The 11559-nt window shown below is 49.6% G+C and overlaps 1 protein-coding gene across 1 annotated transcript in view; it reads left to right on the forward strand.

The window, feature by feature from the left end:
- Positions 1-10524, forward strand: part of TEKT5 (tektin 5) — a 50961-nt gene extending 40437 nt beyond the window's left edge. Inside the window, exons 6-7 of the mRNA XM_005871752.2 lie at positions 6516-6670; positions 10295-10524. Of these exons, the coding sequence (XP_005871814.2) occupies positions 6516-6670; positions 10295-10511 (372 nt within the window). The 3' untranslated portion in view covers positions 10512-10524. The remainder of the gene's footprint in view (positions 1-6515; positions 6671-10294) is intronic.
- The last annotated feature ends 1035 nt before the right edge of the window (positions 10525-11559 follow it).

Here is an 11559-nt window from a genome sequence, read left to right on the forward strand (position 1 = left end):
GGGGACACAGGAGGAGAGAGGGAGGAAGGATGGGAGGATTACTCTAACTGGTCAAGGGAAGGCAGGGAAGGGGCATATGACTTTCTTGTGGCACTTTCCAGGGTGCGTTTGTGCACACACAGCATATACACACTTGCTTTGTGGAGAGCAGACTCCGCACCGCTGCTCTGTGTGTGGCCACAGGAGTGCCTGCCTCTCTCCGGCTGTGTCCCAGCAGCGAAGGGGGTTATACACTCACTGAGCTGTCCTAGAGCGCCTTCTCTCAGGCCGGGCGCTGATCGCCTAATTCCCACTCTATGGATGGGAATGATGACTATGATCCCTACTTACTGTTTTGCTGGAAAGGCTCAGAGAGCTTCAGACACTTGTCTAAGGTCATGCAGCTTGGAGGTGTTAGGACTGGTAGTCTGATGCCAACATCTGTACTCTTGTTTTAACCAAACACCCAGGGAGCAAGTCGTCATTAAACACCTACTGACTAGTCAATAAAAATTGCCGTCCCCAGTGGCCCTGGTGAAGATACCCTCCAGTGTGTACCCAGGAGTGGATGTGCTGGGATATGGGATCACCCTTTTAGAATAGGGGTTCGTCTCCCAGGGAACATCATGGAATTTGAGGCCCAGGCTGACCCTGGAATTCAGAGTGTGGTGGGCCCGGCTGGCATGTGGAGCCTGTGTTGGCACCAAGTAAATCCTTTGCTGCCTCCTGAGCATGAAGGTCAAGGCTGCTCTGTCTCAGCCCCTGCCCCTGGTCAGCCACCTCTGTCTCTGCCTCCTGGCCCTTGGGGGTTGCATTCCTCAAATTCTAGAGGTGAGTCCCCACACCTGGGGCTTCTGGAGGTACACCCTGGCAGGACTTGGAGGTACACCCTGGCAGGATTGGGAGGTACACCCTGGCAGGATTGGGAGGGACACCCTGGCAGGACTGGGAAGTACACCCTGGCAGGACTGGGAGGTATATCCTGGCAGGACTGGGAGGTACACCCTGGCAGGACTGGGAGGTACACGCTGGCAGGACTGGGAGGTACACCCTGGCAGGACTGGGAGGTACACCCTGGCAGGACTGGGTCGGGTGGCAGGGGCTGCCCCTAGGACAGAGTGTATGTGGCCTTTTTCTCCTCTCTAATGAAGAGGACCCTAGCTGTGAGTGACAGAGGATGGACAAGAGGTTATAGGGACATTTCTGGCAGAGTACACACCCACCAGGTCACTGATTGGTTCTAGAGCAGCCAATTCTGGAAAACCACAGGCAGACCTGCTCAAGGAATGCCAGCAGATGCCAGGGGGTAGTGGCATGGAGAAACAAGCAACAGTTGGTTCTAGTCTCCCCTCCCCAACCCCCGTCCCCAGACACCCACACACACACACACACACACACACACACACATGCACACCACCAGATGCTGCCCTAGAGGGACTTCACGGTGGCTCCCCCTCGATTCTCTCACCAGTACCGGAAGTACCTGGGAGATACTGTAATATGGGGTTTCCCAAAGTCAGTCATTCCTGGGCCACATTCCCAATTTTGCCATATCCATGTGCCACCTGGGCTGTTATTTACTTTATTTCTGTTTAAATTGAGTCACTTAAAAATGCATTCATTCAAAATGTGTTTATAAAGATACACTTAAAACATTAAAATTAAAATAAAAACATACACGAAAAAACCAAAATGTGTTTATATTACTTCTATCGATGGAAAACCAGCAGCACTTGCCCTAAGTAGAAAGATACATACAAGGAAATCAGAGTAAATGTGTGGGAATGCAGCTGGAACCTGCTGTCTGCAGAAGCCTCTTTAAAAAAAAATTTTTTTTTAAATTTCATTTCAGAGAGGAAGAGAGAGGGAGAGAGAAAGAGAATCATCCATGATGAGAGAGAATCATTGATCGGCTGCCTCCTGCATTCCCCCTACTGGAGACCGAGCCCCGAATCCGGGCATGTGCCTCAATTGGGAATCAGCTATGACCTCTTGGTTCATGGGTCGACACTTAACCACTGAGCCACACTGGCCAGGCAAGAAGCCTCTTGAATCCATAGCTCCCCTTTGTTAATCAAGAGACACGAGCATGTGTTGGAGAGGCCGTGCCCAGTCCTGGCACCATGCTGGAGTTCCATGTGGGAGTGTGCAGCAGGTTTACAATGATAGATAAATTCAGATCCCCGGGAGCTCCCATTCATTGTGCTGCTGGGTCCCTGTTCCTCCGCTGTCCTCAAGTGGGAGCTCCTGGAGAACTGAAAATGAACATGTGTTGGATGCCTTGTATGTGGCCACATCCCCCAACAGTGTCCTGCACACTAAAGGCGTCTGTAATGCTAAAGAGAGCACTGTCGACATTGTAGTAAGGGCTTGGCGGTGAACAATAGACGTGTGCTGCATAAAGGTGCAAGTGAATGCATTTAGACTAGAACGTAAACTCCACGTGCACAGGGTTTTCTGTCTGTTCTGTTCCCTGCTGTGTCCACTGCCTACAGTGCTTGGCACTTACTAGGTGCTCAGTAAGCATTTGTTGAGTCAATGAGAGAATCAATGAATCCATAAAGTAATGAATGAGTGGATGAAGACATGACTGAGCACATGAATGACTGTCAATCTCCCCGCGCCCCCCGCCACTCCAGAGACAGGCCTTTTGTTGCAGACCCCGTGAGGCTGGCCAAGCCTTGAGCTGGGAACCAGGGGGTGGAGGAGCAAACAAAAGAAACCAAGATAAGGGCAGCCTCGCTGGCTGTGGCATCCGAAGGTGCCCCTAGAAGCAGCCCTACTGGCAGCTGCCTTCCATGGGCTGGGGCTGGGGCAGGGCTGACAGTATGACCAGCAGCTAAACTCCCAGTAATGCCCTCCTCCCACCACCTCAGCAACAGCCTTCTAGGGTCATCTAGAGGGGAGAGAGAGGGACTGTTTTCCACACTGGCAATGTGGTACCCAGAAGCATTTTTCGTCTATAAAAGTGTTAACATAAAAAACAAACAAAAAACATTCAAACCTGTAAAGAATTCCTGTGAGTTTATTTGAGCCAAACTGTTGACAAGTACCAGGAAACAGAATCTCAACGTATTGGGATAATGCTCCAGAGAGAGATGGGGTTTTTTTTTTTAACCTTGTTTTATACATTACAATCAAAAGAGGATATGTACCAAGGATCTTTTCATATTTGCTTTTTTTTTTCTGAAAAATTGGTCCTTAAAAAAAAAAGAGGAGATATAAGTAGTTTACATGAACTCCATTGGTGATAGATTAGGGAGGCAGGAGTAAGCAAAGTGGGGAAACGTCTGGGATTGGATACAAAGTAAAATGATAGACACATGCTTCTTTTACTTAGGTGCGAGCAGGATAGTTAACAGTCAACAATTAACTCAATAACAAAGGGGATGTGTGGTCTCCGCAGAGCAGTGCCTGTGCTTTGAGGGGTCTGGAAAAAGGAAAATTACTTTGACATTCCAACTATATGTTATCGTAGATGCAAAAAGACAATAGGCTCAGTTAAGGTAAAGATTGACCTTTGTCAGGGAAGATACCAGCCTAGGATGTGACTACCCACCATAACTTCTTTTAAAGGTTTAATTTCAGACCATCCTTTGCGGTTACTTTTGGTCTTGGAGTTTACAAGACCGCCATGCAGGCCTTCCCTGAGCTTGTCGGGTTAGCATGCGGCCCCCTTTTCGTCCACAGAAGGCTTGGTTTTCTTCTCCACCAGGCTGGGGCTTTCTGAGCTTTGCATACCTCCCACACACTCCCCCTCCGAAGGGTGGGTTTCTGAAGAAATTCTCCAGGGCTTCTAGAGAGGTGTTCCCACTGGAGTGTTTACACGCCAGCTCATGTGCTGGACCAGAACATTTCTGTGGGGTAATGTTTAACCGGCGAGTAGTAGCATCGCCCTGGTCTGTGCAGCTCACTGAGGCCGGTGAGGGGCCAGCCCTCCTCCTCTGTGGTCTCTGAAGGAGGCACAGCCGGCCCCCTGCCTCCCATTGCTCTGCAGCCCGTGTCTCACCCAACAGGAAAGGGGCATCCGTTTGTCCTCCTGAAGCCGCGAAATGCTCTCTTCCTAGGCTTTTGTCCTAAGCTAATAGGAAAGCCTGGACTTGAATTCTTTGGAAAAAATTCTTTCAAGCAATTTCTTGGTGCCCATCGAATATGAGCCCAACCCAGCTAAAATAGCCATCCTAGTACCCATTGTGATTTATGAATATTTCATAACTCACAAAAAAGGGAAAAACAGCATGATTGTAAAGTCCTTGAAGGCGGAGACTGGGTCTGACACTTGTAGGCCCCACCCCGTCAGGAGCTCTGGCGCTTTCATGTGGAAGCAGTTTTCCCTGATGTCAAAATCTGAGATAGACAGGACCGTGTAAACTTTAGGCCACACAGTTCCCAAACCTTAGCGTGCAGAGGGACCATTGGGAAGCTAGCTGAAAATCGAGACTTCCAGATCCCACTGAGATTCACTCATTCATTCATTCACTCAGTACCATCAAGCTCCTACTATGAATAGAGTTGCCAGATTTAGCAAGTAAAAATGCAGGACGCTCAGTTAAACTTGAATTTCAGATCATGCAGTAGTTGAGACATATACTAAGAAATGCTTCCTTGTCGATCTGAAATCCACATGTAACTGGGCATCTTGTCTTTTACCTCGCAGCCCTCACTCTGCACCAAGCACTGTTCTTGGTGCTCAGGACACAGCATGGCTGACACAAAGCCCCCGCCTTCTTGGCGCTTACATGCCAGTGAGGGTGACAGGCAAGCAAACAGCTGAGGGAGGGACATTGGGGGCGCCGTGGCAGGAACCACTTCTAGGCTTGCCAGGAACAGAGCACATGTAACCTCGCCATAGGGCCTGGCCACGTCTCGGAGGGGGGTGTTGGCACCCCCTAAAAGAGTTCTCCCAGCAGAGGGGCATGGGAATGAGAACTGCTCACAGACCCAGGGCTGCCGGTGATGGTGGGAGGAGAAGGGATGTTTCAGTCACAGCAGGTGACGTCTGTTTGGTACCCTCAGTTCTGGATGTGGTTCATGTTGGCCAAGTGCAAGGTCAGGTTCCTCCAGGTAAGGGTCTGTGCTTCCTTCCTCATTCATCCTCTCAAGCTTTTATCTTTTGTTATGGAAAATTTTAAACACACAGAATACAGAGACATATAACAGATCCCCATATACCCAACATGAATATTACCATTTTGCCAATCTTTTCCTGTGATTGACCTTCTTCTGATTTTAGTTTTATTTTCTATTGAGGTATAACAGTCTTATAATAAAGTGTAAAAAAAGCTTGATGAATTTCAATGCTGCTTCCCCGCTGCCCCCATGTTTACACCTGTGAAACCTCCACCTAGAGCAGTGGTTCTCAACCCTCCTAATGCCGCCGCCCTTTAATACAGTTCCTCATGTTGTGGTGACCCCCAACCATAAAATTGTTTTCGTTGCTACTTCATAACTGTAATTCTGCTACTGTTATGAATTGTAATGTAAATATCTGATATGCAGGGTGTATTTTCATTGTTACAAATTGAACATCATTAAAGCATAGTGATTAATCATAAAAACAATATGTAATTTTATATGTGTTTTCCAATGGTCTTAGGCGACCCCTGTGAAAAGGTTGTTCGACCCCCAAACGGGTCGTGACCCACAGGTTGGCGACCCACAGGTTGAGAACCGCTGACCTAGAGCAAGATATAGACCATTTCTGTCCCCAGCTGGCGCCCTCCTGGGCCTGCCTGGCATCTGTACTTTGGTCAATTGTAGTGCACATCGGTTATTACATTGGGGGAAACATTTCTATAGATAAATAGAAAACTTCAAGTCTTTCTCTCCCCCTTCTCCCTTTCCCTTTTCCTTTCTTTCTTTTTTTTCCCTAGTTTATTTACTGACCTAGTTATTAGGAAGGTAAATTCTGGATTATAAAAAGATATAGAACAACCAAGATTAATTCAGATTAAAGTGGATTTAGAAATTAGCTACTATTTAGGGGTTATATGTGTTGATCTTAAAAACCTCCCTCCCTCCAATTACTTTGCCTCCCTCCCACTGACCATTAATGGGCTGGCTCCAGTGGATATATATTTCTTGAAATATATTTTTATTGACTTCAGAGAGGAAGGGAGAAGGAGAGAGAGAAAGAGAGAGAGAGAGAAACATCAATGATGAGAGAGAATCATTGATCGGCTGCCTCTTGCACACCCCACACTGGGGATCAAGCCTACAACCTGGGCATGTGCCCTGACCAGGAATTGAACTGTGACCTCCTGGTTCCTAGGTCGATGCTCAAACACTGAGCCACACTGGCCAGACAACTCCAGTGGATATTGGAGATAGAAAACAAACCTGACCTTGGCCCCTGCCCCTCCCCAGCATTCACAGTGGCCTGGGTGGTGAGAGATGCTGAAGCTATTTCCCAAGACTGTGTTAGGAGGAGCGAGGTCCCCGCCACTGCGGTTGGGGAAGGGGCCATTGAAACACCTGAGTGGGTGCTGAGCTGGTTGGCCACACGCTCCCTCCGTGACATTACATGTTTCCCACAGACGCTGCAGGAGATCTTTCAGGCGGAGAGCACCATCACGCTGCTGGAGAGGTCCATCATGGCCAAGGAGTGCCCCCTGAAGGTGGCACAGACGCGGCTGGAGTGCAGGACCCGGCGCCCCAACGTGGAGCTGTGCAGGGACATCCCACAGTTCAAGTGAGCAGGGGAGGCTGGAAGGGGTGGGGGAGCTCCCAGGAAACCTGGGTCTGAGAAGGGTCCTCCACCAATCAGGACATCTAGTCTCACAAATCAACAGGGCCCTGGGTGGGGGGTGGTGTCTGAAATTCTGGGGCTCCCCTTGAAAACCGCCCACCCTGGGGAAGGCCAAACCCTCTGCGCTGCACTGAAGCTTCCCAACTGCCTAAGCCAGGGAGCCGGGTGGGGAATGTCTGGCCCGAGGGCCGTTTAAAGCCTGCGAAACCATGTGGCCTGGCCCTGCCAAGGCATCAGGGGGGAGTTCATTAAATGTTTGACCAAATATAACAGGCTAGTTTTTAAGTTGATAATCTTGTATGGCCCACGAAGGATGTTATAAATATTCAAATGGCCCTTAGCAGAAAAAAGGTCTCTCCTCCTCTCCTCCCCCCGCCCCCAGGCCTAAACCAAGGATGGGAAAAACCAAGCCTGGCTTCATATCCCACTGTGCTCTGGGAAGCCCCCACTTCCCTGAAAGCTAAGGAGAGGTACCCTCCCAGCAGAGATGTGGCCTTTGGCCCGTGGTTTCTCCGCCCAGGCTCCCATACAAGAGGCCCCAGCTCACACCTCCCTCCTTCTCCCTTGCTATCTGTGTACCATTCTCACCTGTGAACCATTGAACAGCTTCCTGCTCAGGGATGGAAGGGCTGCTTCTGTTGAGAAAGGGCCTCCTCACAGCAGGGGGTGAAAAGCGCTTCTGGGGCTGAAAACCCAGAGGCAGGGTTTGTGAGCTGGAGGAGGAGCTTGGGAGGTGATGCTGGCCAGGCGAGGGAGGACCATCACACAGGCTTGTTTTCCCATGACGTGCTGTGGAGCTGGCGCAGGCCAGCTGGCTGCCCCGTTCCCCCATGCCGCGGCACTGTCTCAGTCTCTGTTGCTGTGTAACAAATTTCCCCACAATTCGAGGCTTGTCCTCCTCCGGGGCTGGAGGTGGAGAAGAGAGCTGAAAGAGAGAGAGGGAGGGAACTACTGAGAGAAGACGCTGGAGGTCCCATGTGGTGATGCTTGCACGGCCCCAGCCACTGCCTGAGACACTCGGGAAACAGAAGCTGGGCGTGTGTGTTGTGGGGGTGGGCGGCTTTGAACGTGACGGCCTGGCCAGCTGCTCCTCAGCCTGCTGCTGGCCTGGAAAGTTCCCACCCCTGGAAGTGGGTGCAGTGTGGCCTGGGTCCCACCCTGCTGGGCGGCAAGGGGCCCGGGTCCCAGGGGAGGGCTGGGGGAGTCTCTCCTGAACCTTCCTCCAAACGGTTCAAGCCTCTTAGTCCCTCAGGTTGGGCTCCTGCCCGTCCTGGGGCTCTGATAACCCACGTATCCACCCAGGGGCTTACACAGAGCAGGCCTTTAGGGAGTGACCAGATGTCCCGGAGGACCTACTGCTCCTGGGCAACCTCCCTGCACCTCACCCACCAGCTGGGCCACAGAGAGGCATAGAGAGGGAGCATGAATGGGAGCCCCGGGCAGTGTGTGTGTGTGTGTGTGTGTGTGTGTGTGTCTGTGTGTGTCTGTGTGTATCTCTATTTATGTGTGTAGTATGTATATGTATGTGTGTGCATGCGCTGTGCATGTGTGCGTGTGTATGTGGTGTGTGTATGAATGTGTGTGCACAGTGTGTTGGGAGCTGAGCAGATGATGGGACTCGAGCTGTCTGCCTTCTCCAGCAACTGAAGTGCCCAATCTGTGCATTGTCTTCCTTACCCACATTCCCTCTCGCCACTGCTGGGCCTTCTTCCTCGTTTTCCTACAGGTGGCCCCTCCAGTCCTCAGCCTCTCTAATCACCCAGGCCCCTTCGGAGCGCAGTTCCCAGAATGAATGCCCATTTAAATTTAACCCTTTGCGGTCGTATGTCTGCTCTCAGCCACCACAGCAAGGAACCATACGAATCTTAACTCTATTCATTCATGTATCAGTTCATAATTTCTCTGAAAGCTCTTAAGTGTATAAGCGACCTTGTCACGAACCAAAACATTGCCCCGACAAATCGGAGATATCGAAACTCAATATAAACAAACGCGGTCGTTCCACACTCGCCATGCAAAACACCGTGGCGAGTCAGTCGCCTTTTGAGAGTGAAGAAATCGACAAGCTTCGGAGATACTTCGCAGAATTTCAAATAAAGCTTTACAAATTACGTTTAACTGTAATTAGGCATTCTCGCTTGTTAAGATATTTCAAAATAATACTCCAAAATGGCAAAAAGAAAGTTACCGAAAGAAGTGTACTGCGAATCTGAAAGTAACGATGAAGAGTTTTATTTTGGCACCTTGAATACTGACTCTGACGTAGAAAGTGATAACGTTTGTAGTGATTCTACTAGTAGTGACGTAGTTCCAAAAAAGAATTAATAAATCTTGTTTATCCTTCATAATCTTGCATGTTATGTATCACTGCTCTTTCAATGGAAATTAATTCTGACCAGTACGACACCCATGTCCAAATTTAATACGACCACAAAGGGTTAAATGTAAATGAATTAAAATGAAGTAAAACTTAAAATCCAGTTCCTCATTCAAGCGAAGCACATTTCAAGTGGTCAGTGGTCAGTGGCTTCAGGCTGCTGTATCGGGTAGCACAGAACAGGACATTTCCGTCTCCTGCCACCTCTTTAATTCCGGTCACAGAGCAGCTCTCGCCCTGGTACCTGCTCAAGGCCTCCCAGCGAGTCCTCCAGGCCACAGCACAGCTGCATTGCCCTTCCCCCTGCAGGTGGGCCTTTCGCAGTCACTCCCTATGCACTTCCCTCCCGCCCTTGGTCACCACTAATTTCCCTTCTGTCTCTATGGATTTGCCTATTCTGGACATTTCATATAAGTGGAGTCATACAACATATAAGCTTTTCTGACGTTTCTTTCACTGAGCACAATGTCTTCAAGGTCCCTCCGTGTCATCACATGTATCCTGCTTCATTCCTTTTTTAAAAAATACATTTTATTGATTTTTTACAGAGAGGAAGGGAGAGGGATAGAGAGTTAGAAACATCGATGAGAGAGAAACATCAATCAGCTGCCTCCTGCACAGGGGATGTGCCCGCAACCAAGGTACATGCCCTTGACCGGAATCGAACCTGGGACTCTTCAGTCCACAGGCCGAAGCTTTAGCCACTGAGCCAAACTGGTCAGGGCAGCTTCATTCCTTTTTTTATGGCTGAATAAGATTGTATGGACAGACCACTTTGGTTTATCCACTCAGCTGTTGATGGATATCTGGGCTGTTTCCACCTTTTGACTCCCGTGATTGGTGCTGCTATGAGCATTCATGTACAAGTATTTGTTTGAGCGTCTGTTTTCAGTTCTCATGGGGAGATACTCAGGAGCAGAATTGCTGGGTCGTGATAAGTCTACATTTAACTTCCTGAGCAGCAGCCAGATTGCTTTCCTAAACATCCTGACGGTTTCTCCCTCTCCGCTTATCACCCTGGGAGCTCTGTCCTGCCTTTACTTCCCTGCCTCTTCCACCCCTGTCTTCCCTGAGCCTCCCCAGTCTGGCTTTCCACAGTCTCCCAGGACCTGGCACAGTTCCTGGCACATAGTAGGTGCACCCGTGTTGAACAACTGAGTTGAACGGTGCCTTCTCTGCTCTCGCCTCAGGCTCGTGAACGAGGTGTTCACCATCGACGACACGCTGCAGACCCTCAAGCTGAGGCTGCGGGAGACGCAGGACACGCTGCAGCTGCTGGTACTGACCAAGTGCCGGCTGGAGCACGAGCTGGCCATCAAGGCCAACACCCTCTGCATCGACAAGGAGAAGTGCATGTGCATGCGCAGGACCTTCCCCAGCACCCCGCGCCTGGTGGGCTACACGTGAACTGGCGCCGCCCGCAGTGCCTGCTCCGTGTCGGTTCCTTATGCAACATACACTTCGAAAAGGCAGACAAATGAAATAAAGGAAAGTGTTGTTTTCTCCCTTTCCTCCTATCATAGAAAAATATATATATATTCCCCAAATAAATGTGCCCAAACCAAGGATCCTGGCGCTCCTTCCTTGCTGTAGAACAGGCCTCGGGGCCAATCCAGAGAGGAGACGGGTTGTGACCCTCAGACAGAGCCGTGTGAGGCTGTCAGCCTCCCCAGGAACAGAGGAGGCCATGTTTTATAAAACTGGATTGTCCAATTAGGAGCACCGTGTAGACAGGCTGGTGTGCCCAGAGATTGGACAGGAGCGGAGAGTCTGCAGTCAAAGCCGTGGGCCTTGAACAAGCTTCCAACCTGAGCATCCTGGTCCATCCAGTGAGGTCAGTCCCTAGAGAAGGTGACTCAGCTGGGTGAGGCGGTGCCAAGAAGTGGGATTTGGGTCAGAAGTCCTAGGGCTGAAACTCAGCTTTGCCAGGTGGGGTGTTTTGGAGATTGAGATGGGAGATAGAGGAGACAGGTAAGGGTTCAAAGAAAGCTCTCTGAAGAAGTGACATCACTTGAAAAGGTTAAATGTAGAATTACCATATGACCCAGAAATTCTACTCCTGGGTATATAAGCAACAGCGTTGAAAACAAACAAAAATGAGCACATGAATGTTCATAGCAGCCCTAGTCATAATAGTCAAAAGGTGGAATCAACCCAAATGTTCATGAATGGGTAAGTGGGAAAACAAGATGTGGTCTAGCCACACAATGGAATACTATTCAGCCTTAATAAAGGAATGAATGACAGAAATATACACTTGAAACCCATGTAATCTTATTAACCAATGTCACCCCCTCCCCCCAAAAAAATAAGAAAAAGAAAACCACACACACACACACACACACACACACGAAGAAAAAAAAGAATGAAGCGTTGATCCATGTACAACACAGATGAGCCTTGAAGACATGGTGTTAAGTGGAAGAAGCAATGGTCACACATTATATGGACCCAG

This window comes from Myotis brandtii, unplaced genomic scaffold (assembly GCF_000412655.1).
Source record: "Myotis brandtii unplaced genomic scaffold, ASM41265v1 scaffold355, whole genome shotgun sequence".
Classification (NCBI taxonomy): domain Eukaryota; kingdom Metazoa; phylum Chordata; class Mammalia; order Chiroptera; family Vespertilionidae; genus Myotis; species Myotis brandtii.